Here is a 27,829-nt window from a genome sequence, read left to right as displayed (position 1 = left end):
CTCTCCTCTTTAATACTCTGTCTTGTGAACTCTAGCTGTCTTGGTCTTCCTGGACCCTCAGCAAAATGTCCTCAACACAGGGCATCCCTGGGGCTCTGCCTGGGTCCCCCTGCAGGCACTGTGGCTTGGAAACTCTCTAAGGATGCAAGCTAGGGCTGTCATAGTGCTCAACATTTTTGTTTCCCATCTCTCTGGGATCACTGTTCTTTGCTGTCTAATATTCATAACACTTGAAAAAGTTTTTTTTTTTGGGGGGGGCAGTTGTTTTAGGTGAGAGGATAAACCCACTCTGTTACTATGTCTTGGTTGGATGCCAACATCAGAGTCTCTGCTGCCACCACCAGTCTAAGCCATCTCAACACCAGGCTCATTTTAATACCAGGACTTAAATGTTTTGCCCCAGTAAAGAGCGGATTTGAATCAGGTGTGCCCGACTCTGTGTCATCACCTCTCCAAGCAGAAAAGAGTGATGGAGGTCCTTTACAATTGAAGTACTTGCATAGTTATTACCAAATCTGATTCTCTCAAGAGCCAAGTGAGATCAATAGGCATTATTAGCCCATCTGACAGGTAGAGAGTCTGAGGCCCAATGAGTATAGTGACCTGCCCATGGCTGCCTAAAGAATGAATGGCAGAGTCAGGATTATAACCAGGGCCTCTGTCCTCCACTCTGGGGCTGTCTTTGCTGCTTCCTCTCTCTCTGCAAGGCAGCAGGCAGGGAGCTCAGCCTTCATTCTTGCTCTGCATCTGCATCTCCTCACTGGGAAGAAGATGAGTAATCCATTCTGATGCTAGAAAACACACGGGAAAGCAGTGCACAATGAATGTAGTCCCAGGCGGGCCCCTTGTGCTGCCTAAATGCATAGCATGGACAGTACAATCCTGTGTTTTCTGACCATTGCCATGGTGTGTGGACAAAATGGGAGTGTGTTTCCTTGGAAAATTTCAACAGTGATTCATCCTCATTTCTACTAGGACCAATTGAAGAAATGGGTAATCCTGGGGGAATAGCCATAATATTAGCATAATATTAGGATGGTTTGGCATCCATTTCCTGAGCTGACCTTCCTTCCCCTACACCTGGGGCTTCTCATAACACCTGCTTAGGAGGAGGCCTTGTTCCCTGTCTGTGTTCCTCCAAACATGTCCTGTTCTGGACAAAATAAAAGCAGAGCATGCCAGGGTAACTGAAGGCGGTATTTCTAAATTGTTCGAGTTCTACCCATCAGGAAGTGGGTTGCTGTCATTAAGTGGCTCCTTAAAAGCTTGTAAAATAAAGCAACATTGGGCTTCCCTGGTGGCGCAGTGGTTGAGAGTCCGCCTGCCAATGCGGGGGACGTGGGTTCGTGCCCCGGTCCGGGAGGATCCCACATGCCGCGGAGCGGCTGGGCCCGTGAGCCGTGGCCACTGAGACTGCACGTCCGGAGCCTGTGCTCCGCAACAGGAGAGGCCACAACAGTGAGAGGCCCGCGTACTGCAAACAACAACAACAACAACAAAAAAAACAACAAAAAAAATAAAGCAACATCAATCACATTTGAAGAGAAGCTGGCATCAGCAAGAGATATGGAGCTTTGAAATGGATTCTTCTTAATCGAGGGTCTCAGTTCCTTAGTTACTGGGAATTCTGCCTACACGAGTGGTCAGAAGGCCTGGCTCCTTTGGTGGCCTGTGAGCTCAGAGCAGGGTGTGGGGGGAAAGAGCACAAGCTTTGGAAACTGCAAGGTCTGGGTTTGGCATCTTAGTAGTGGCATGCACTCTCCACTACTCTTTCCACTATTAAGCCTCAGTTTCTCCATCTGTAAGATGGGCACAGGGAAGCCCATTGCAAGGTGGTCATGATGAGGCAGCCTGGATAAAGTGCCTGGTGCACAGTGCTCACTCACTTCCACCATCACACTCATGGTCCTGAGAGTCTAAGGACAAAAAATGATGGTGTCCACTACGGCATCTCCACTCTATGAACTGTGATGGAATGCTACCACTGACGTTAAAGAGATCTCACGACAGGAGAAGATGCTCATGGGAAGTGATGCTGAGGACAAAAGGAGAGAACAAAATCCAAGTCCAATGAACAGATTGGACTAGAGATGATTGTCGGAACTTGCCCAACCAAAGTCTTCCTGAGAGGGCCCAGCCACCGTGGGCTTGGGGCAAGCGGAGGTTACGAGGAGGTAAAACTATGTGTAAGTGTGTCAGTTGGGTTAGGAAGCCTGCCAGTAGGGAGAGAGAGAAGACTGAGGGATGTGAGGACGTCACATGTGGCCTCTGAAAGGAGGGAGAGAGGAAGAGTGACAGGGAGGGAGGGGGAGGGGGGAGGAGGATACAAAACAAGAGACACGTACAGATGGAGTAAGAGAGAGCGGGTCCTTTGCTCTGGGTTTCAGATGCCACAGGCTGTCTGTGCAGTCTTTTCTCTCTATACGCCCTTCTGCAGGCTTCAGGAACCATGGCCCTTTCTTTGCTTATCCTCTGAAGGCCACCTGCTCCTTGTAACCCGAATAGCCCTAACTAAGGCAGAAACAAACAACAAAGCACACGGAGACCAAACGGCAAGGAAAGATATCGAAAGCATAACCATTCCTTCCTCTAAGTGGGGGTTCTACGGGTTATTTTTTCCTATTTTTTTGGTTTCCCCCCAAATCTTCTATGTTGAGCATGTATTAAGATCTCACTGGCCCACAAGACCCATGACAGCTGCTGCTGGCTCTTTTTTGTGTCTATTTGTTGGCCATACCCCTCTCTCCATCCTTTCTGGAGGCATTGTGCCTCTGTCTGAGTGGCCCCTTCCCCTTTCCCCAGGCCTTCTAGTAATTTCCATTTCCTGAGCTGATCTTCCTTCCCCTACACCTGGGGCTTCTCATAACATCTGCTTAGGAGGAGGCCTTGTTCCCTGTCTGGGTTCCTCCAAGCATGTCCTGTTCTGGACAAAATAAAAGCAGAGCATGCCAGGGTAACTGAAGGTGGTATTTCTAAATTGTTCGAGGTCTAGGCTTTGGGGTCCAGCTGATCCCGATTCCAGGTTGTGCTACTTCCTGGCTGTGTGTCCTTGGCAAGTTTCTTAACTTCTCTGTGCTCCAGTTCGATTTTCTGTAAAATGGTTTCCAATCATTTCTACCTTATTAGATTTGAGAAGCATGCCCGAGATAATGGGTAGGATGCATTTAGAAAGGTTCTGGACTCAGTTCTGATCCCTTGAAAGCGGTTCTGGACTCAGTGTTTTCCACAGAGTGATGTCTCCCATGCTGCTGTGTCTCCTCTGAGAGGCGGGGAGGCCCTGCCTGTGTTCTTCCTCACTGAGGTTCTAAACGTGGCTAAGCTCAGCTACCTCTCCTATATCTGCCATCACCAAGCACCAGAGTGTCCCCATCGTCCTTTACCCTTTGGGTCATAGAAGCAGCTGTGCCAGCAGTGGGTCTGGGGTTTAACTTCAAGAGCACCCTGACCACCCCAGATAGAGCACCGCCTGCCCTGGCTGGGTCTGTTCCTCCTGCTGGCTCCTTCCAGATCTCTTCTTGGAGGTTTGGGGGGCTGAGTTCAGTTCAATTCAATACACATTGACTGAGGGCTTATCATGTACTGAGCACTGGGGCAGGTATGGGGACATGCACAGGAGTGTCTCAGTCCCAGAGACAGATGCGTGAAGGGAAAGACCTGGAAGTATGGTACCTGTTGCCTTTATGGTGGGGCAGGGAGATGATGTCACGCTCATAGCAGGGATGAAAACTGAGAGTGGGGACGTCCCTCGGATGCACTGTTGAGGCAGGGAAGAGGAGAGCACGATTTTAGGAGCTACGGAATTAACAAGGATAGCTATCAGTCTAATCCAACCTAATCGACCCAATCCAATCTAATTCAATCTCATCCAACCCATTGGACTAATTAAACCCATTCCCCGTGGATGGAGGGCCAGCATGGTGCCAGGCTCTGTGCTCTTCAATCTTTGGGAACTGTGGACTCTGGCCCCAGGCCTGGGGGTAGGGTGGGGACACTTTTTGTTTTAAACTTCAAAACCAGACAAAAATCTTTACAAATTTTCTTTCCTAGAAGGGAAACTTCAGAGCTGCAGGCCTTTCCCTATGGCCTCTGCGTGTGCCGGGAGCAGAAGCAGGGTCCGGTGGAGGCTGTCTGCTGGGGAAGGAATTGCAGGACCAGCCTGGAGAGGAGGCTGTCCCTGGGAGTAGCAGGCAGTAGCACCCCATCCCCGGTATGTGAGCCAGTCTGTTAGATGCCGGGTCCAAACCAGAAAACATATTTGTAAATAGCTGCATTACGCACGTCTTTAAAAGTTGCACGATTAATACATGAATACACAAGTGCATTCTCGTTATAAATATTCCAGGGATCCAGAAAAAGTGGAAAATCTTAAACACTCAGTTCTGTTCTCTTCCTCTGAGCACCTGTCAGTATTTTTTAAATTCTCCAGAATTTAAAATTCTCCAGAATTCTTCTGTGTGCTACCGTGCGCGCATACACGTGCATTTATAAATATATAGTTTAGTTTAGTGTGGTGGTATTTTTAATACAAATGAGACCACACTGTATGTGTTGTTCTTTTTTTTTTCACTTATCAATATGTCTTGGAAAATTTCCCCAAGGGACCTCCAGGTCTTTCTTACCCATTTTAACTGTTGCAGGGGGTTGGGGGAAACACATATGCATTTGCCCTCCTTAATTTAATCATCATTTCATCGATGAATTAAATTGTTTCTAAATTTTTACTCTCACAAAAATTGAGAGCTGCAGAAAAGACCTTCATCCGTGCTTCTTGGGGTACATGTGTAAGTATTTCTTTATGTCAGATTCCAAGAAGGAAAACTGCTCTCCCTTGAAGAGGAGGTGTGCTTTTTTATTTGAATGGATGTTGTTAAGTCCCCACCCACATCTCTAGCCTAAAAGGCCCTACCAGTTTCCACTCCACTCAACAGCTGTCTTGTCTGCCCTCTCCAGAGAGGGGTGTCATCTTTTCTGGGGCCCTGCTCCCCTTCTGCTTGTTCCTTTCACAGTCTTCTTGGCTCTCCTAGAGACCTTGGCCAAATGCTATCTTCCTGTCCTTTGTCACCTAATTGTGTCAAAGGACTGGGTGTGCTATCTTAAAACATAAAACATGGGACTTCCCTGGCGATTCCCTGGTTAAGACTCTGTGCTTCCATTGCAGGGGGGATGGGTTCGACCCCTGGTCAGGGAACTAAGATCTCACATGCTGCATGGCATGGCCAAAATAATAATAATAATAAAAAGTAGATAAATCGAGGAGGGATGACTCTCATTTAGGAATGATTTTTTTGTTCCATGATAGGATGTGCTACAGGGTTTGAATCAATTCATTAACCAATATTGATTCACTCTGCAATTAATTAATTGATTGATCGATTTACAGTGTTAGGGTCTGTGCTAGTTGCTCAGAGTCCTTGCCTTCAGACAGCACACTCTCATTGATGGAGCAAGACATGCAAATAACTTGGGTTATTCAGGTAACTTTGTATTAATAGCCAGATGGCTGTTGTTAAAATGTTTTAAATGCCCAAAGGAGATAGATCTCAGTAGGTGAGAAACTGGAGATATTTTAGGGCTAGAGCTAACAGATTAGCACTAAGATTTACTTGCCCACAGCTGAATGATTACAGGGGCTGTTCAGTCCATTTGTAACAACATAAACAAACGTTCGGACTTCACCATCCCCGGAGGGCAACAGTTGTTTTCAGGAGGAAGGAGGAGGGGAGAAATAGGAAAGCGATGTCTTTTCCAGGCCCCCTTTCCCCTGCCCTTGCCAAGGGAATCTGACCGTCAGCAGGACTGTTCACAATTCGTTCATTCATACATTCATTCTGCTGGATATTTCTACAAGATTTGTTTGTGACTATCTAGCCTTCCCAGGTGGCCAGAAAAAGGTTTCAGCCCACATAAGGAGGTGTCCTCTACAGGTTTTGTTTTGGTTTGTTTTCCCCTATATATAAAAACAACAGGCATCGGAAACCAAGGCCACCCTGTTCAGAGTTCAGAGGGTGCCCATGAATCAAAAGAGAACGTGGTACTGGGTAGCATGACCCAACCAAAGAATGTTCTCATTTATTAACTTGTCTCCTGAGCAAGAAAAAGGAGGGGGCTTCCCTGGTGGCGCAGTGGTTAAGAATCCACCTGCCAATGCAGGGAACACGGGTTCGAGCCCTGGTCCGTGAAGATCCCACATGCTGCAGAGCAACTAAGCCCGTGCACCACATCTACTAAGCCTGCACTCTAGAGCCCGCGAGCCACAACTATTGAAGCCCATGAGCCACAACTATTGAAGCCCGCAAGCCACAACTACTGAAGCCCGTGCGCCTAGAGCCCGTGCTCCGCAGCGAGAGAAGCCACTGCCATGAGAAGCTCGCGCACCGCAACGAAGAGTAGCCCCGGCTCGCCGCAACTAGAGAAAGCCCGTAGGCAGCAACAAAGACCCAACACAGCCAAAAATAATAAATAAATAAAATAAATAAATTTATTAAAACAAAGAAAAAGAAAAAGTAGGTGAGTCAACAGGCAGTAGGTCTCCTTTCCTCTGCTGGGTCTGAGGAGGAAATAAGCCACTGAGAGATAAGCAACTGGCTTCTGATGTCAGAGCTAGTGCAGAGAGGATCCAGGAGAAACTAGTTCTGCCCTGAGGGATGCTGGTGAGAGTGGGTACCACAAAGTTCTGGACTGTGGACCCGGACTGGAGCTGCCATGTCAGTTAGTACCATTTTTGGCTCATCCTTTTTTTTCTCCATGCACTCAGTAAAAAGACTTTTTTTTTTCAGTTCTTAGTGTTAAAGACTGTTGAATTTGGTTACATCATCCCTGAAGGCTAAGCATAGCTGAAATGGATTGCAAATTATTGAAGTTAGCCCTCCGAGATCATTCTACAACATTCCGTCCAACCATCTTTCCATTTAAGAATTATAAGACCTAATATTTTCCCTTAAGAAGTTTACAGTATACTGGGGGCTTATTACACAGACACATATAGCTCTTAATCTCCTGCTAGACTGTAAGCTCTGAGAAGAACCAGGTAAGTCCTATCCATTACTGTATCCCTCATGCCCAACACTGTGCCTAGCACATAGTAGATGCTCAATAAATGAATGCGTCAGCAGGAAATGATCAAGGAATGGGGCTGGTAGGCTCGCAGCCTGTGCGAGGGGGCAGTGTGTGGATCAGCAGTGGGGCTGCTGGAGAGTAGAGGGGTTTAGTCACTGGAAAAAGTGATGGCCAGAGCCAGGATGTGGAATTTGGACTTTATTTTCTAGGTTGGGAAAGACATTAATGGGTCTTAAGCAAGAGAGTGAGATGATAAAGTAGGGTCTTTCTCTTTCATACATTCATTGAGTCATTCATTCCATTCAATATAATTATCAAGTATCTTCTCTATGCAAGGCACTATACAAAATGCTGAAATACAAAGAACAGAAATAAGATGGAGTCATATCCTCAGAGAGCTCGCCATCTGGTAGGGAGAGAGATAGGTAAACAGATGATTATCATGTGTAAATTTTATGCTAGAGATTCACACAGAATACTCCAGGGTGGCCTTATGGATGAGGGAACGTTAGAGCTGAATCTCGAAGGACTCATACAAATTAGGTGAAGAAAGGGTGGGAAGGGTGTTGCTGGCAGGGAGAGAGAGGAGAGAGCATGTGATGCTTGGGAATAACTGCACACGGTTGAGGAGAGCTGGTGCTTTGCGTGGGAGGCCGGGGGAGGAGAGGAAGATGCTGCTGAAATGTAGGCAGCAGCCGGAACAGAAAGGGCTGTGAAGAGGGTCCTGGACTTTATCCTCGAAGAAATGAGGGAGGGAGATGCTCAGATTCGTGCTGATGCAGAGAATGGATTGGAGAGGGACAAGGTGGGCGGCAGGGAGACCAGCCAGGCAGTTGCTGTTCTTATCCAGGAGAGAGATCATGAAGGACTGAATTAAAGTAGTGTCTGGGGTGGGCGACAGTGATAGCTAGTGTTTATCGAGCACTTGCTGGATGCCAGAACTGTTCTGCACACACGCATTAACTCACTTAGCCTTCTAGCCACCCTCTGGGATAGAAACCATCATTGTTCCCATTTTACAGACGAGGAAATGAGGCACAGGGTCACCATCTAGGGCGTGCGTATTTGTACTCAGGCTGGGGGAGCAGTTTTGGGTGGAGGTGTGGGGCAGGGGAAGAGGATGCGTTCAGTTTAGACTTTTGATTTGAGAAGCCCACGGGACTCCGAGGGGAGGCATTTGGCAGTACCTGGAGTCCTGCGTTGGGGGTCAGGAAAGAGATCTGGGGCTGGGGGTAGTGCTTTGAAAGTCATGGTAAAGGGTGAGCTCAATTAAGGAAATTGCAGAATGGGACAAACGAAAGCCAGCATCCTGGGACGCCCATCATCTCAGGGGTGAACAGAGAAGGAAGTGCTTACGAAGATGACTCAGGAGGAGCAGAAAGAGAGGTGGGAAGAAAACCAGACCAGAGTGGGGAGAAGAGGGTCTCAGGGGGGGCGTGGCCAACAGTCCACATGTTGCTGGGAAGCCAGGTGGGATGAAGTGAGGAATGTCCTTACTGACAAAGATCGGGTTTGGCCACAGAGATTTCATGGGCCACCTTGATGACAAAGAGTTTCCGTGGGATGCTAGAGGTGGGCCGGGAAGGGAAAGGGAGGTGAGGAAGTAGAGAGAAGCAAGTCTAGACACCTCTTTGGAGACTCTTTTAGGGAGGGAAGGAGGAGGAGAGGCTGCGAGGCAGAGAGCAGGCGAAATAGAGTGATTTTACCTCTTTCTAAGACGTAAGCATTTTTTTAAACATATTTATATATTTTTTAACATATTTACAATTTATTGTATAATTGCTTTACAATGGTTGCGTTAGTTTCTGTTTTATAACAAAGTGAATCTGCTATACATGTACACACATCCCCATATCTTAAGCATGTTTTATTTACTTTGAGATTTCCCCCAACAGAGCTGAGCACATTTGCTCATCCTAGCCAAGCAACATTTCTTTTAAGGACCCTTCTCCTTCCTGCTCTACGCCCTGTCATCACCTCCACCTTGACAAAAACAAACTCTCCTTGTGTAGGAAGAAAAGGTGAAAACCTGACTCTTGGCAAAACCATCTGGGGATCTGAAGATCTTTCTCCCTTCGAGGAGGAGTGGCAACACGTGAGGAAGCAGCTAAGCTAGTAGATGCTTAATTGATTCTTATTTTCATCTATGTATGGGGAACACTATTCCCTGTTGAGCATGGAGGTATGGCCACACAGCAGGCTATCCTGCCTCCTGGTGCCTCCTCAGCGCTTTCTGGAGCAGAACTGGATGCTACCATGTTTGTGCGGCTCCAGCTTTGACATTTTGGAAGTTGCTGAAGGCATGTGGAACAAATTCTCTCCCCTGCCTTGAAAAACACAACTGGGCAAGCCTCCATTTTTAACAGGGCCCGTGAAGCATATTAAGGACCATGGATCTAGCTGTCAGATGGACAACTGAGTCTTCTCTTTTGAAAGGCACTTAGGAAGTCGTATTTGGAGGAGCTGTCAAAAGCATTTGGGGGCATCTCACCCAACATCTGGGCCTTTTTAATTTGGGGGTAGAGGCGGGTGTACTGTTTCTCGTTGTGAGCCATGGTGGGATTCCCTCCAAATGTTGGAGATGCGGCCAACCTACGCTGATGGTAAAGGCTTAGGCTTCTGTAGGAGCCGACCGTGCCCACGCGGCCTGCCAGTGACCTAACTGGGGCCAGTGGGACGCAAACATTTGTGTTTGCCTTGTGTATCTACAGCCCCAAAGAGTCTAGCAAGCAGCTGATTGATGCAGGGTGTGGTGTGACCGTGGGCATTCTCATGGTACTCTGCATACAGCCCAAGTGAGGAACCAACACACAGTCCAGGTTGTGGAATCGGAACGCTTCTCATTCCCAATGGCTCCAGACTGGTAGTAGAAGGACTTCTTGGTGAGAACGGGGTATATTGGGGCAGTGATTAGCAACTCTGGTTCCCCAAGGCATTTCTGAGACCCTTGAATATAAACGCAGGGCCATGTTTCCCCGAAAACTTTCTGAACAATGAGGCTGGTGGCCAACCAACTGCCCAGGGTCTGCAGAGTCATTCTCAGTCCCGCCAAGAAGTATGGGCAGGGCGGTTGAATAAAGATTTGATGGACACATTGGATAAAGATTTAGAAATCAAGACTCACCGCCAGGCTCTTTGAGGAGGAAGTGGGAGATGATGCAAATTTTCTTATATCAAATCATGACAGGAAGTCCTATCAGGATTAGCAATCGCCTTCAGTGAGGGGCAAAGAATCTGACTGGCGACATCAACGTAGACGATGTTGTGCTCTTACTACATGAATGTCCTAGATTTTCTCTTTCACATATATTCGCTCACTCATTTAATTCTCCCCACGGTCCAGAGTTCGGTGAGGACCTTCCCATCTGTTCCATCCACTCTCATGCACACAGATGGCTTCCAGATCTCTGTCTCCAGCCCTGACCTCTTTCGTGAGCTTTTGCTTTGATTAGGATCTCTAAGTGTGCAGCCAGAAATGATACAGATACCATCACCCACCACAGGCTGGCTCCACAGCCTCAGGGAGAAGCAGGGCCCCCAGGGCAGATTTTAAAGGGAGTTTTGGCAGGCGGGGGCGGGGGGAGGCAGGGAGAGCACTGGAACGCAGCATCTGAGTGGTCTTTGGGCCCAGAGTGCAGATCTGAGTGTTAGTATATAGTTCATTCTTTCAATCCTGCACATTTACTGAGCTCATATCTAAGCAAGGCACGGGGGATAGAGAATCCGAGAGACACCATCCTTGCTCTCAGGGAGCTCCCAGCCTAACTGAGTCAAGGGCTGATGGGGGCTAAGGAAGACAGTTCGTAAGAGGAAGGCATAGGGGCAGCGATGCACAAGGGGAGGTCAATTCTGCAAGGAGAGTTTTACATCTCTTAGGAGTGAGATAAAATTGCTGAGAAACCTGCTTGATTCTGTGAGCGCTCCAAGGCGGGACCAGGTCTCCCTCATCTTCATCTTCCCAGCAAAGCAGGTGCTCAGTGAATATTTGCTGAAGGAATAAACGAATGTATAAGGTGTTATATGGCGTGACTACCTGCTCCTTGGGGGGTGGCAGGACAGGACGGGGAAGGTCTTCTTAGAGGCTGTGCTCTTTGAGCAGTAGCTAGAAATAGGACGAGGCCTTTGCCAGGTAGGTAAGACCAGGAAGGGATGCTGGGCAGAAGGAACAGTGGGGGCAAATGCACAGAGGCAGGCATCAGAGAGCATGGTGTGTTTGGTGGATGGGTCTCTGACACTGGGATGCAGGGGACAGGTTGGTCAACCATGGGCAGTTGATGAGGCTGGAGAGGTGGGCAGGGGCCAGGCTGAACAGGACCTCGGACGCCAGTCTAAGAGGTTGGGCTTTTGCGGATTACAGGAAGCCCACGAATTTAAGGGTTTTAAGTAGGGCAGCCATGTGGCCACCATGTGTGTGGCCTGGGGAAGGGGCACGGCCAAGGAGCACAGACAGAGCCTCTCTTCTAAAGTTTTAGGGCGGCTGCATACCCCAACCTCTGCTTCTCACTAGTAGGAACCCAGGTTCTGCCTCTCAGACCAGGGGAGGGGGGTTTATCTCACATGTCCTTGCCACCATGGACCTTAACAGCACCCCACGCCAGCTGGCATGAAGGAGGGAGTCTGCAGGTGGCAGAGCAGGTGCAAAACTGCTATCGCCCAAACTTCCAGGTGGTTCCCGTGTGCTTGAGTGACCCCCAGGCTGCTAACGCTGGAGGCCCTTCGAGGTCATCTAACCCAGCCCTTCCATTCTATGGATGGGAACACTGAGGCCCAGGGACGGAGGCAACCTGTCCAAGTTCTCATGGCGCAGTCAGGACTAGAATCTAGGCCTGTGGGCTCCCTGTCTGGTTTTCTCTTCCCAGATAGATCTGTGCTCATAGCCGAGTCCTGCAGTTCCCTTAGCTCGGCGACCTGAAGCAAGTGACTTGGCAGTTTTGTCATCTGGAACGTGGCATAACAATATCCCCCTTTTGGGGTTGTTGTGGGGAATAAATGAAATAATGCAGGTCAAGTGTCTCTGCAGCTTAACGCCTGGCGGGGAGTGTGCGCTCAGGTAGGAGGAACTGTTCTCTCCCTCCGTGTTCTGTTTCTGCTCTCAGCGTGTTATCCCACTGCCTGTCTCTGGTGGTGGGGGTCCTGGGATGGTGCAGGGGCTCCTGCAGCAGCTGAGCCAGGGGGGCACTTCTCAGATTGTCCAAGGGAGGCAGGGGCATACCTTGGCTTATTTGGGTTTAGGGCAAATACAGATGGAAAAACGCATTCTTTGGTCTGGGTTACAGCCCAATGGTGTGTTCTTTTGGATGACAAAGTAAAGTGCAAAATATTGAGAGGAGTGCGTGTGTAATTTTGCACGGGTGGGATGACTTTACCAGGCAAAAGGACTTTCCCGTTTACAAAGGGATTCATGGCAGGAGTCCCGTAAGTTCCCAGTTCCGCTCAGGGCTTTCACTCAGGAGTCAATTTCCACAGCATGATTCACACCAAGTTTCTAGGAAAGGGCCTTCTGGCCCCCGAAATAGTCTTGTCACCTCTGGCCTTCTTTCAAGATTCCCTTGAGCTTTGAGCTGAAGCAGCAGAATCTTGGAATGGGAACAGTGTAGCCGCTATAGGTTGTAAGACCACGGTGACTTTATGTGCCATTGAGAAAGAAAAAACATCGCCAGTTGTAACGGACGCGCAACAAGCCCCAATTTCAGAAATGTGAAAAAAATATGCATCTTAGAATCAGTGTTTGAGAACCAGGGTCAGCTGGATAGGTTAGTACTAATGGCAGAGTTGAGAATATACCAATGGGGGCCAATCCCCAAATCATACGTGACTTAAGATTATTTAACGGTTATTTTTCCTATGTGAAAGAAACCACTAATACGTAGGTTCCCTGAGGACAGACACTGGGTCTGGTTCGCTCATCACCGTATCCCTATCGCTTCACCCATAGTAGGTGTTCAACAAATATTTGCTCAACAAGTAAATAAAACAAAGCCGCCTTATAAGACACGTGGCAAAACCAGACAAGAAAACAAATCATTCAGAATTCCCCCACTGTGGGTACTTTGCCTTATTTCCTTCCAGTCTTATTTCCTATGAATATGCTCTTTTATATACGTGTAAACACAATGTATTATTAGATTTAGCTCCAGGATGTGTCTTTGTATTTCTCTATTAATATGAATGAAGTGATGAAATGAGATGGTGTGGAAATGCTTTGAAGACTGTAAAATGTTTAACCAAATATCTTATTATTACTTATAATAACCATAGCAATGCTAATACGAATGAGGCTGATTTTCTGAAAATATACTTCAAAGCCAACAATGAATCTGTCCTCTGAAGCTGGGAATATGTTCTGTCCCTGACCGCCACGGGGAGTCCCTCTGTTTCATGTTGGGAAGAGAAAGAGACTTAAGGGTTCTGAGAAGCTATCAGCTCCAGATTCCCACCAGGCCCAGAAATTTCTTTGGTGTCAGTAAGGGGGGTCAGTGTGGAGTGGGGAGGACAGAGCACATCTCTCAGGCCAATGACACAGGAGCCTACAGAGAGCTTCCTTCTTTCCAACCTTCACTAGCGGTGAGATGGAGTTACCCTGTGGGTTTCAAGGAAGGCTGTTCACTTCCTCTGCATGGTAATAGCAATGTGGACACCAGAGAGGTGTCAGTACAGGTAAGTCATGCAGGATCAGAGTGGTGGTTACTTTCAACAAAACACAAAATCAGATTCGCATCGGAAAACTAGCCCCAAATTCACCATTAGATAGTCAAAGAATTCATGGACACACTTATTAGTCTAACCCATGTCTGGTTCTTCGAAGGGAGGTAGATTGACTCACATCACACACAAAAGGCAGGACTAGCCAGGCTCCTCTGTGCCCTGTTCTCCATGAGGCCTCAACCTTGGCCTACAAAGACTTGGAAAAACACTAACATAGTTTCCTTCTTTCTTTCCTTTTCTTCCTTCCTTCCCTCCTTCCTTCTTTCTTTCTTGTCATTAGCCCTTCATTTTCATTGAAATGGATCGTTTAGATGAAGAACAGAACTAGAATAGTGTTAACAATCGACTTCTGAAAAATCACATTTGTATAAAGGAAATAAAAAAGGCCAGCAGAAATCCAGAAAAGGTGCGGCCCGTATTCCTGCACTTGGATGAAGCATGCTGTTCAGGGTAGCATAATACTACCTAGGCCACACAAGCCCAGGAGCAGGAGACAAACAGAGGGCAGAACTCCAGGTAGTATTTATTCTGGATTCTCCAGTGAGCTCAAGAATATTTAGTATTTTTGAAACATTCAGCTAAAGCTCTTTACGAAAATGACCGTGTCTTCAACATGTTTTTACGCTAACGCAGTTTCTCACAGCTCAAAGGCAAATCCCTGGGATGACCCTAGCCCCCTTAAAGTCCCCGCCTAAGAACTCAAGACTGCCCAAAGAACTTACTGTTTGTTTGTTCCTGCCGAGACCAAAAGGTAGGGCCCCTGTCTCCCTGTCTCTGCAGGAGGAGAGAAGCCTAACTGTGATGGGGTCCTATTAGCAAACTTGGATGGGTTCCACAGGCACTGACCCCCACCCCCTGACTTCCAGCTTTTTGTAATGCTTCATCTCCCTGACTCTGCTCAGGCACCCTCTATCCCCCCAACCCTCCCCCTCATTTTCCCTTTAAAACGCCAAGTGCCTTCTGCACAAATCGAAGTTGAGTTCAGTTCAGGCTGAACCCTCTTCCCTACTGCAATAGTATATTACTGATTAAATCTGTCCTTGCTGCTTTGTTTATCTGACAGTACTCGAAGGAAGGCTTGCTGCTACACCCAGGCTAATAGCTTGGGCTCTGGGCTCTCTGCACACCTTGACCTGCTAGTCTGCGCTCACGCTTCCTGATTCAAATCCTCAGCCTTGAACTTGGCTCTGTGCTGTCTGCTTCATGCCCGCCCTCTTTGTCCTCTAGGATGAAGTTTTCTGGTCGTTCCACCAGGCTCCCACCTTGCACACTCGTGAATACTCCACTTCTGCCTACACTGCCTGCCTCTATCTCTGAGCCGCTTAGTTGCCGGGCCAACCTCCCAGCCTCCTCTACCCCAGTCTCAGAGCCACCATCCCACCTGCTACATGTTGCAGTGGAGGCTGATCTTGATATTTAGCAACGGCCCAGGCATTAAGTACAGGGAATAGTTCGTGAGGCCTGCGCCACCAACGTTTTCCCAGCTCGCTTAGAGAGTTAAAACCAGTTTCCGATACAGAAGATCGCTTTATAAAATGGCTAAGGAATCACTGATCAGTACTGGATGAGAGACGATTTGGGCCAAATTGTAAAAACAAGCGGAGCTGCTAAGTTACGTGTGCATCTCTTTGCTGACTGCTGCTCCCGTTCTCTGGGGTCTCCTCTCCTCACACCCTAGAGCTGGGCTCCCTGTCGCTCATTCACCTCATTCTTTGCTCCAGGCCTCCCAGGGCACGTTGTCTTGGGCGACCTGGTTTAGGACTCCCTCAGAGTCGTAGGCTCTCCAGCTTTTATTCTAGGCAAACCAGGAGATCAGAGAAAAAATGCATCCCCATGTCTCTCTGCAGTCCTGTTTGGAGGCTTCCTCCCCACTGAGAATTTACAAAGGTCTCCCTCTGAGGTGTGGAAGCCGTGTCACATCTGTGCCAATCCTCACTCCAGGGACGCACAGAGTTGATGTAGAAGTCCCGGCTGGCGGGGAGGGCCCCTCCTCTGGTGCTAAATCAGAGAGCAGACAGGAACCCATGAAGAGGCTTCCCTCCACTTAAACTCTGTTACAAGAGAGTGATCCCTGTTCCTTTTTGCAGGCCACCTGGCTTTGTATTACCACAGTGATGAAACACACCAAACCCTGATGAGCAATTTCCCTCAGAATCCACTGGACTCCCACCCGACCCGCACAAAGGTATTTTTCCCAGAATGTTTTGGGAAAACAACCCCAACCAGTTGAGTGAAACAGCAAATAAGCTGGGTCTCCCTCATGCCCAACTGCAGAGACCGACAGGCGGTACAGGAGGATTGGATTACAGAGGTTAGCCTGATACATTTCTCCAATTTCAGGGTGAGTCTCTTTACCGAGCCCAGCCCTGCTCCAGCCTCCTGGGTGGATTCAGAGCCTTCCAGGAGTGGGAATCCCATTTCTCCTCCTCACGTGGCGGGTGGCCGGGAGAGACCAAGGACCGCTGATCCAGAGAGCCCTGGGGACTTACCCTCTGCTCCTGTGTGGCCACGAAAGTCTGGAACCCTGGTGCCACCCCAAAGCCTAGCTCTTGGATGAAAGGCGGCTCAGACTGACTGTGGATCTGAACCTTCACGCCTGCTTCAAACGTCGTTTCCTCTGAAAGAACAAAGATGGACAGAGCCACGGGTCAATGATAACAGATGCTCATGGAGTCCTGGGACTGAAAAGCTCAAAAGGATGCTGGAAAGGCCCCCATGGTAGGCAGAATCATGGCCCCCCAGAGATGTGCACATCCTCGTCCCTCGAAACCGTGGCTGTGTTACCTTACGTTGGTGAAAGGGATGCTGCAGATGTAACTAAGGATTTTGAGGTGGGGAGATTGTCCTTGGTCATCTAGGTGGCCCAAGGTGATCACAAGGGTCCTTACAAGGGGGAAGCGGGAGGATCAGAGTCAGAGAGATGTGGAAAAATCTATGCTGCTGGCTTTGAAGATGGAGGAAGGATCCAAAAGCCCAGGGATGCAGGCAGCTTCCAGAAGCTAGAAAAGGCAAGGGAATGGATTTCCCCTAGAGCCTCTAGAAGGAATGCAGCCCTGCTGACACCTTAAAATACATTTTTGACTTCTGGCTTCCAGAGCTGTAAGATAATAAATTCATGTTGTTTGATGCCTCTAAGGTTGTGGCAATCTGTTAGAGTAGCGATCAGAAACGAATTCAGGTCAGCTAGGCCAACCAACTTTTTGCTTCAATCTGCAAAACTATAGAATGGGATTATGAAGTGAGTTAAGCACCTATTCTCTTTATTTACTAACTTCTCTACTGGGCCATGAGCTGAGGCGAGGAGATCAGGAGAAGGAAAACACGATGATACAGCAGTTGAAATAAAAATACGGGGCCACGGGGCTTCCCTGGTGGCGCAGTGGTTGAGAGTCCGCCTGCCGATGCAGGGGACACGGGTTCGTGCCCCGGTCCGGGAAGATCCCACATGCCGTGAAGCGGCTGGGCCCGTGAGCCATGGCCGCTGAGCCTGCGCGTCCGGAGCCTGTGCTCCGCAACGGGAGAGGCCACAGCAGTGAGAGGCCCGCGTACCGCAAAAACAAACAAAAACAAAAAAAAAAACCACGGGGCTTTCCTGTAAGCCCCTTGGAGCTGCAGGAGATGGGAAACTAGAAGAGAAGCTTCTCCCCTTTTGTTCTTTGGCAGGAGAAACGGCCCTGGCAGTGAGCGGGGGAGGGACAGCAGAAAGGGATGGGATGGCAGAGCCTGGCTCATCCTATATGTTGGTGCTCATAATTGGCGGGAAGTGCACCTATGGGATCTATCAGCCTTTCCTGGGTCTCCTTCTCTTATTCTTTGCAAACAGCTTGAAGCATGAGTTTTCCAAAATGCAAATCTGAGTCACTTATAAGGAGCCCAATCTCCTTCATCTGCCCCCGTTCCAGCCTTGCTCTGGGCAGCCCTCTGCTTCGTGGCACTATGTGTTCCAACCCACCATGGCCGCCAGATTGGTTGTTACTGATCCCTGCTCTACACAGAGCACATGCATCTCCTTCTGCCTGGAATGTCTTTATTTATTTATTTATTTTTGTGGTACGCGGGCCTCTCACTATCGCGGCCTCTCCTGTTGCGGAGCACAGGCTCCGGACGCGCAGGATCAGCGGCCATGGCTCACGGGCCCAGCCGCTCCGCGACATGTGGGATCTTCCCGGACCCGGGCACGAACCCGTGTCCCCAGCATCGGCAGGCAGACTCTCAACCGCTGCGCCACCAGGGAAGCCCCTGGAATGTCTTTTGCTTGGTCCACCTGACCATCTCCCTTCTCATCACTGAAGATTCAGCCCCCAGCCCCAGCCCAGAGCCACTCCTTCTCCTGCCTGGTTGTGTCTCACATACGCCTGGTAAGGCCTCTGCCACACCACGTCATAATCCTTTATCTCACTGTCTTTTCCACAAGGCTGAGCATCGTTGAGGCCAAGTTCAGGGCTTTCTCTCTGGATCTCAAAGGCCCTGCACATGGCTGGGCATCTTGCAGGCACCTAGGGAACGCCTGTTGCATGAACGAGTGAGAGACTTGTGACTCCAACCTTTACTTGCTTATTCATGGGCAAGGCCAACCTAGAAACCACATCAAGGAGTATTCTGAAACTAGTGAATAGGGAGAGGATGGGTAAATGCAGAAATCAGGGAGGATAAGAGGGGATGGAGGTCAGAGGTCAAGGAGGGGGCGTGTGTCAGCCCCAGGGCCATAGCGTAGGGAGAGCCTGGGGAAACGCTCTAAAGCTGGCACAGAAGAGAAAGGCGAGGAGGGAAGGGCCGGAGCCAGGCAGTGAATGCGCAGGACCCAGGGCAGCCTGGGAGCCTGTGACCGAGGCAGGGCGAGGCGTCGAGAGCTGGGTAAGAATTCCAAGGTCGGGGGCACAGGCCAAGGTTGAGGAGGCAGACAGGGACCAGAGGAAGAATAGGCAGGGCTCTCACAATCTAGACCAGGAATCCAGTGGCTGAAGTGAGGTTCAGGCAAAAGAGAGCCTCAGCCAGGAATCCTTTCATACACATCTCCGTGGAGCAGTAGAGAATCCCGTGAAACCCACGAACACCTCCCCCTTTCCTCCAGCAGAGTCAAGTCTTCCGCCATCTCTTTACCCAGATGGCTCCGTGCAAACTCTTGCCCCTACGTCCCTGCGTGCCTGTGGGTTTGTGTCCATCTCTCCCGTGGATGGCGGATGCCTCAGGAGAGGAGAGAGCTTCTTGCTCAGTCCGGTGCCCATTGCCCAGCCTGGGGCTTGGCCCACAGGTACATCAGGGAGGGGGCCGAGGGAGAGGGAGGATGGGGGAGATGAAGAAGGCTGAGTGGCCAGCTTTCAGTGGCTGTGTGTTCTAAGGTCTGCCCAAGAGAGGGGTTGAGGAGAGGCCAAGGAGCCCAAAGAACAGGCTTTGATGGGGGAGAAGTGAACACACAGTGATACTGGGATACAGGGATGTCCGTGCTTGGATGAATGAAAAGCACATTCAGTGAGCTGTAGCGGGTGGGAGAGGAGAGATGCCAAAACGTGTTTTCCAGAGCTAGTGAAGCTGTGTGCCTGCGATATAAGGGAGCTTAAGAAACCTTAGAGCCAGTAGGACAGGTACCTGTGGTTACAGGGAGAAATGAGAAACGAGGCCTTGGTGTCAGAAGTGCTGTGAGTAATGGGCAAAGAGGACAGCCAGGCATGCCTGTGTCAGTGAGAGCCGCCCAAGGCTACTCAGACTGGGTTGGGGTTCAGATGGGGAGTTTATTCAAGAAGCAGCAGGGGCTGGAGCAGAGTAAATTCCTAAAGTATTCTCATATCATTACAAACATGGATGGGCATGCAAGCTGATGGGCAGAGTCAGAAGAGACACGAATAAGGTTTCTGCCCTCTTCAGGATAATGCTGTCTAGAGGAACCTTCTACCAAGATGGAATGTTCTAGAATCCTTGCTACCCAACCTGGTATTCTCAGCCACATGAGATGTGACTCTTGCAGGTGAGGAACTGAATTTAGAATTTAATTAATTAATGCCCCCCAACTTTACTGATGCATAATTGACAAATAAAATTGTACGGTATTTAAAGTGCCCAGTGGGATGATTTGATGTAGGTATACATTGTGAAAGGATTCCCCCTATCAGGTCAATTCACATATCCATCACTTCACATATTACCTTTCTGGCCTGCTTTATTTATCTATTTTTTATCCAGTTGACTTTTAATTAATTAAACTTAAAATTATGTAGCCACATGTGGCTGGTGACCCCCTTACTGGGCAGTGCAGCTGTAGAATGTCACCTGTGAGCAGATCCCAGCCCTCTCGGAGCAGTAGGGGCAACAAGGGCTTGAGCACCCCGCTTTCCTATGCAGGTGCCCCTGTGGGGTCTCTTGTCCAGAAGCAGGAGATCTGGGTGGGGTTCTGAGCAGTAGAGCTGTGCCTATTTGCAGTCATGACTGTAGTCCCAGATCCTCCCTGACCCTGCTTCTCCCAAAGCACCACTTATTCTCTCATCTCCAGGTAGTTCCTCTTCCTTCACAGAACTGCCCTCAGCTTCCCTCTATGGAGTAATTCTCCAGTTTGATAGTGAATAACAGCCTCCCTCCAGTCCCTGCCCTGTACCCACCCTCGGCTCCTGCCTTTCCTGGACACGGCACACTATCAGTGCAAATATGAAGACACACTTTAAGAAATGAAGTGATCAAGCATAGGCCATTAGAGCCAAAGGCTCCGCCCACGTACCTCCAACGGTCTCAGACTAGAATGCACGTTGACATCACATACGGAGCTCTGCGTGACCAGCCCCGGGATCCACTCCCTAGCAATTCTGATTCTGTCCCTCTGGGGTGAAGCCCAGGAAACTTGCGTGCCCAGGGATTCTGATACAAATTATCTGAGGCCAAACACATTTGGGCAGCAGTGATCTAGTCCAGAGAGGGGAATTGACTTGCCCAAGGTCACACAGCAAGTCAAGAGCAGAGCAGGGGCCAAGAGCCAGGTCTTCTGACTTGCAATTCGTCATTCTTCCTCCCCCACTAGGGGTGTGGTTTATTTCACGTGAGCAGATGTCCTGGTTCAAAGCCCTGGGGTTCTGAGTGGATGCTGGAGAAAGGGAATATCTCTTTCATTGTCATATCCCCTAAAGTCCCTAGCATGGTGCCTGGAACAGAGCAGAGCTCAATAACTACTTGTTGAATGAAACAAATTGAGTGAGGGAGTGTCCTCTGCTGAGCTGACTGTTCCCCGCCCTTTGACCAGCTGTGAGTCTGCCAGGGTCTGGCTGGACCCTAGGAAACACCAGCACCACATGTCACCCAGTGACGGGCTTGCTCCCATGTTGCACAAGGCAGAAGGTCTCATTCACCGACATGCAGCTGGGCTGCACAGAAAACAACAGCATCGGCAGCAACAATAACAATAACAAGAACTCGGACCACCCATACAATGTTTGGGTTCAAACTGAAAATGTGGGGCACCTCGTTAAAAATGTATTGAGAAACTCAAGACAGCAGTGGTAGAGCATTAAACCAAGAGTGTGACCCTCCTGAGCCTGTGTGACTGCAGTGGTCATACAACCAGGAAGCCAGCCCCGATGATAACCCCCGTTGGTGCTGGACAGAATTGTTCACATCTTCCTATTCCTCTCACCACCAAAAGATTCAACACTGAGTTGCTTCAAAGAGTGCAGGCCCCCAGTGCAGTGAAGGATTTGTTTACATATCATGAACACCAGGATTCAAAGCCCCAGAGAGAGAGAGCACAGAGAAAGGGGAAGTTACTACACACACACAGCGTTAGGAGCTCTTGTTAATTGGGACCAAGCGGAAACCCTGACAGCGTAACATGAAAGATGATGTTGAATCAGGAGGAGGGTGGTAAAGAGACTTCAACCTGCAGAAGCCAGAGTCTCCTTTTTAGGAGCAGGGCCACGGCCGGCACCAGGTGAAGTCTACCTGTGGAGAATTTTCTGTGCCTGCAGAAAGGATTGGGAAGCTCTGCTGGGTGGGGGAGTCGGCAGGGGCGGGGAGCCACGGGCAGAATGCATAATGGGGCAGGGAAAGTACATCACAATAAAAGCTTACATTTTTAATCTTTGCAAATTACAGGAAGCACGCAGAGGCAATAAACACTGAAGAGGAGGCAAAGAAAATCTGGAGGAATTTTCTAGGCTAAGGTAGGGATGTGCTGGTACAAAGCAATCTTGGGTTGGAGGAAACTGTCTTTGTAACAGTGGCTGGGATAGCTAGCTTGAGAGGAGAGGGTGGGAGGGAGGCCAGCGTGAGATGCGTCTCAGTGCAGGATGGCTCTGTTTGTCCCCTACCCATCCTCTCCACTCTTCTCTCTGCCCTGGGAGCTGCACTTGTATGAAGTGTACTGTTGGGCTCCCTTGCCCTCTAGCTGCTGGTTGGCTGCAGCCAATGGTGGGCCCAGGTAGGAAACTGGGGGAGAGGGGAGAGTCAGGCTGGGATATTCAGTCTCTCAATTCTATTTGCCGGGTCCCTGTGTGTTAGCTGCGTGCCACCTTGGAAGGGCACAACTCTGGCTTGGGGCCTGGAGGGAGCGCTCCATTCTGATATGGGCTCTTTCTCCCTTTCCCAGGCATGGCAATGGCTCTCTCTGCTACCAGGCTCAGGATACCCCATCAGTACTGCCTTCCCTAAGCCTTGCCCGTACCACCTTTGTGACTAGCCCTTCATTCATCGTCCCTTGTATTACCCCGTCTGCGGGTGCTGTTGATTTCCTGCTTGGATCCTGATGGCAGAGTCCCCAGAGGGCATCTACTGCCTTACCTCTGAGAGGCAGTAGGAGGCCTCTCTGCCTCACTATCTATGGAAGGGCAGCCGTTGGTTGGAGCCTCTTGGGAATGGGGACCTCACTACCTGCAAGGGTAGCCCTTGGTTTCCAGAGTTCATCCTTGCACTGAGTTGACAACTGCCTGCTTTTAGATGTTACTTGTTTCTAGCTCTACCCCTTCTTCCAGGATCTGAAGATATGACCACCGGAGCCTTCTTATTTTCATGCTAACCTTCCCCAGCAGAGCTGACCCCAGCGCATCTTCATCTCTGAAGGCCTCACTAGCTGAGGCGCACTCAGGGATGTACATGGCCTGCCCAGGCTTCTGTGGGGAGGGGCCCGGGACCCTCTGGCCCCCTTCTCCCAGGAGAGCCAATTGCCCTGCATGGCTTATGGAGCTCTGGGGGCTCCCACCTCCCACACTGGGGCCAGGATGGGCGGGGCTTATGCCCAGAGACGGAGCACCCCTTTCTCAAAGGAGCGAACCAGGCATTCTGAGTCAGTGGACGTGTCGGCCCCTTGTACGCGGGGGGTCAGAACCAGAGAGCGCCTAGGACAGTTGGTTAGACGCTTGGGGCTCTGGGGTCAGGCAGGGTGAGGTCACTTCCAGCTCTGTGACCTTTGCAAGTTATTTCATCTCTTGGGGCCTCATTTTTCTGCAAAATATGCAGAATGGGTTTGAACATGCTAACGGATGAAGCCTGCGTTCTCTCATCTCAGAGATCAAGGGAAAGCTCACTGAATGTCTGACAGTGACAATGACAGGGACCACGGTCCTAGCCCTTGAGAGCTCTGGCATTTCTACCAGGCCGACTACAAACGCAGTTTGGGTGGCCCATGACAGGTGCCATTGTGGTCCCTCATGCTCCCCTGGTTGCACAGAGAAATCCATGGCATGAGTCCAAGGAGGCCCCAGGTGGGGCCCTGGAAAGAAGAACAGGGAAGTATATAAAAGAAAACATTGGCTCTGAGATCACAGAGAGCTGGGTTTGACTCCCAGCCCTACCCCTTAATAGCTGTGTGACCTCAGGCAAGTCATCTTGCCTCTCTGAGCCTTGCAAAGGATGGCTGATCTCTCAGGTTACTTTTAGCTCTAAAATTCTACGAGCTGGGGATCACGCACAAGTCTCCAACCTCACTGCATCTCATTTTAATTTCCTGAAAAACAGATTAAAAAAATTAGACGTGGCCGTTCAGCACTTACATCAAGTCAGAAAAGGTTGATTTTTCTAAAGACGGCAAAAAGAATCCGCAAATTGTTGCCTAAAAATGGACGAGGCATCTCTCGTCCTCCCTCTCTGTCCTGCTCCACACAGACAGGCCCAGTTAAGCAGCATCCTAGGTGAGAAAACCCGAACCCAGCACGGAGGTGGCAACCCTCACGCTTGACTGCTCCTGGGTGACATTCTGAGGTGAGCTGGGCTTCTGGAGGAAGAAAGATCAACGCTGTGTCCCCTGCTGGATGGGATGCAGTTATATCTGTTCAGGGCGACAGCCTGAGGTAGCAAAGTGTTCTCACCAATGGCTCATGACCCAGGAGATGTTATCAAGCGGCCACAAAAGTTGGGTGAAGGCTGCAAATCCCAGCCCCCTCTGGCAGAGCCTCAAACACACTAGCATTTTAAAGACCCTATAACCTGCTACCCTCTGTTGAACCGAGTGTTATCCAAAGCAACCTTTTTTTCCTTTTCTTTTTCTTCATTTTTAAGGAACACTAGCTCTTGGCAGAAAGAACCAAGGACCAAATCAGAAGCTATGGAATCCTGTCCTAGTTCCAGTACTTAAACATGAGATGGTAGGAAAGTCACTCAGCATCTCGGAGACTTGCTTTACCACATCTGTTAAGCGGGTTCATCTGTTCAGTGATTAGCAGTGCCCTGTCTACATCACAAGAGTGTGTGAGGGTCAAAGGACAGTATGCAGGCGATGTGCCTTCTATACTGGAGAGTAATGTGCCCATGTTGGCGCAGGAGATAGTTAACGTTAGGTCTTGGTTATGCAACAGGGAAGTGTGGTCACACTAAACGCACTTCTATGAAACAAAACGTTTACAAAACATACATTAGTGAAGGCACTGAGTGTGGAGTTGTGTCTAGGCTCATTACACAAAGATTTATTCCAAGGATCCTTTAAATAATGAGTTTCCCTAGTTCATTCAGGCTCAGATTATAAATTACTTGCTAAGGGAGCTGATAAGTCTGGGTGGGCAACCGACGTGCAGGAGAAAAGTGCCATGTCTCCGAAACTATACGGGAAGTTGGTGGATGATCAAGATTCTATTGATAAAAACTGTTGACACACACTGACAGCAGAACTTTGGTATAAGCAGATTGCTGAACAGATCCTGTGTGTAGATTGTGATGTCTACAGAATTCAAACTCATTCAAAGCATTACTGAATTCCTAGCAACTTCCTGATATTGAATATTTTTTCAATAAATGAATGTGGAAAGCATGAGAGCATTCATGTGGGGGTGATGTCTAAGAAATATTTTGATGTTAAAAAGTCATCCTCGTATTTCCAAAGGGTGGGAAACAGTGGTCTAGATCAGAGCTTCTCATACTTGAATGTGAGTCACTGGGGATCCTGTTACCAGGCAGATTCGGTGTGGAGTCTGAGGTTTTGCATTTCTGATGAGCTCCCAGGGGAATGCCAATGCTGCTGGCGGGAGGACCACACTTTGGGTGGCAGGACTCACAGGAGAACATCTATGCTGGAACAGAGCATACCGGGCCTGTGGTTATCTGGCCTCTGCCTACCTCTCCAGCCCGAGGTCTCACCCTTGGATCCAGCCACCCCAGGACACCTGGGCCTGTCCTTGGCCTTTGCTCCCAATTCCCTCCCCCTGGCATCTCACCTCCCTATGACCCACACCCTCCTCTGACTCCCATACACTGCCCAGCTACCTGGCAAACAGGCCTGAGAGTAGGCCCGATGGTCATATCCTCTGTGAGCCACCTACCTCCCCCCCCGCAAAGATACCTTTTTCCCCCTTCCAGAACTGATTATCCCCTCCTTTGCACGCCAGCTTTCCTCTATCCTTCATAGCGCTTGATGACATATAATTGTTTACACGTCTCCCAAGCAGACGGCAAATGCCTGCCATTCCTTAAGGCACTTAACGTGAGAGCTATTGGATCAATGAATTTCCATCTCACACATAAAAGGAGGCCTCGAGATGGTTCCTAGATCGTGAACACTTTGAAAACCTGGACTGGGCCTTACATCTGTATCCCTGAGTGCCTGGCACATAGTAGGTGCTCTTTGCAATTTATTGGATAGGAAGGCGTGAGCTCTGAGGAGGGGCTGTTTCATCCACCTCCTAGATGGTCCCGTCAGACCACTGCCTACTGGGCCGGGAGTTTTAACCGAAGCACATATATTTTCTGCACAGCACTTTGCATGTGCTTTAAGCAGGTTTTCTCAGAATGACAGAAGTCAGGCTGCTTCTGGCGAATTCATGGATGCCTGCCTCCAGCGGTGCTTCTGGCTTATGGCATCATTTCTCCAGATTCCTTGGCACCTGCGGAGACCACCTCTCCAGTATGAAGGCCCACTCTAACAGTGAGCTCAGAATCGCAGCCAGCCGCACACAGCATGTTCCTGTGCTCCAGACTTGCAGAATTCAGTCCAGAGCCGGCACTTCTCCCTCTGGGGAGGTCCTCAGTACCGGGCACTAGGACAAGAGTCTTTCCTGGAAGCAGAGGTGTTGGGGAAACCATGGCAACCAACCGCATCCCTCTTGCTGTGTCCCATTTGTGATGGGGGCTGGGAACCGTGCTACCCTTGAGAGCTGCTTAGACCTTCCAGCTACGTGGAAATTTTCTGATCATTTTTTAATTTAATTTTAATTTTTATCAAAGCAATACATGTACATCATTTAAAAAGCCAGTTGGTACTGCTCTACCTCTCCCCACCCCCCGAGTCCCACTCATTGGAGGCTACCACTCTCAATGGTTTGAGCTGTTTCTTCCGGTACTGACTTTCATATTTTCACGGACATCAATTGCTCGACAGTTATTTCTTGGCTTTTAAAATTTTTATATATTACCTACTGAATTTCTACCATGGGAGCTAAGGGTGTAGGTTTCTTGTATGAAGTATCCTAGCATATTCCCTTGCCTTTCACCCTCCTATATAGGCTTAGGTGATATTTTGATTAAGTCAGTATCCAGCTTTTGCATAATTATGACTATGTGAGTATTGCCCACACCCCAGCCTTATCGTGTATAACGTTTTCGATCTCCTCCTTGTGAAACTATTTTGTTTTTCCTATTTTTTTCCTTTTTGTTTTGTTTGGCTTGTACCTATAGCAGAAATGGAAAAAAAAAAAAGGTCAAACTCATAGAAAGATCAGAAAAGCATTTGCCAAGGACTGGGAGTGGGGGAAATGGAGAGGTTAGTGAAAGTGTACAAACTTTCAGTTATAAGATCAGTAAGTTCGCATGGCACAGGGAGATCAGCTCAGTGCTTTGTGTCCACCTAGAGGGATGGGTTAGGGCGGGTGGGAGGGAGGGAGACGCAAGAGGGAAGAGATATGGGGACACATGTATATGTATAGCTGATTCACTTTGTTATACAGCAGAAACTAACACACCATTGTAAAGCAATTATACTCCAATAAAGATGTTAAAAAAAAAAAAAGACCGGGCTTCCCTGGAGGTGCAGTGGTTGAGAGTCCGCCTACTGATGCAGGGGACATGGGTTCGTGCCCTGGTCCGGGAGGATCCCACATGCCGCGGAGCGGCTGGGCCCGTGAGCCATGGCCGCTGAGCCTGCGCGTCCGGAGCCTATGCTCCGCAACGGGAGAGGCCACAACAGTGAGAGGCCCGCGTACCGCAAAAAAAAAAAAAAAAAAAAAATCAATAAGGTGAGAGGATTTAATGTAAAACACGGTGACTATAGTTGATAACACTGTAGCATATAATTGAAATTTGCTGAGAGTAGAACTTAAATGCTATCATGTATATGTATATATAGGAATATATTTTATATATATATATATATATATATAAATATATTTGAAACCAAATTCTACCCTCATACTTCATATGTAGGTTGCTGGATATAGAGCTCTATCTTAGACAAGAAAGATTCCCACCCCACCTTGGTCCCTGCCCCAAATGTGAAGGCATTCTGCCATTGTCTTCTGGCTTCAACTACCCCTGTGGAGAAGTCTATTCTGATTCTAGATCCTAGGTATGTGACTGTTTTTTTTCCTCTCTAGAACCTTTTAAAAGGTTTTCTTTATCTCTATGAGGCCGAATTTCACAAGGATGCATCTTGGTCTGGTTCTTTTGCCACTTATTA

General features: G+C 49.0%; 1 protein-coding gene across 2 annotated transcripts in view; it reads right to left on the bottom strand.

Moving 5' to 3' along the window:
* ASIC2 (acid sensing ion channel subunit 2) overlaps positions 1-27,829 on the bottom strand; it is a 1,019,354-nt gene that overhangs the window by 45,770 nt on the left and 945,755 nt on the right. For both annotated transcript variants that reach the window (XM_004267189.4, XM_004267188.3), the window contains exon 3: positions 16,251-16,378. In XM_004267189.4, the coding sequence (XP_004267237.1) occupies positions 16,251-16,378 (128 nt within the window). The remainder of the gene's footprint in view (positions 1-16,250; positions 16,379-27,829) is intronic.

Source organism: Orcinus orca, chromosome 19 (assembly GCF_937001465.1).
Source record: "Orcinus orca chromosome 19, mOrcOrc1.1, whole genome shotgun sequence".
In the NCBI taxonomy this organism is placed as follows: Eukaryota; Metazoa; Chordata; class Mammalia; order Artiodactyla; family Delphinidae; genus Orcinus; species Orcinus orca.
Note: the sequence above shows the minus strand (reverse complement) of the source record. Positions and strands in the feature narration are given on the sequence as shown.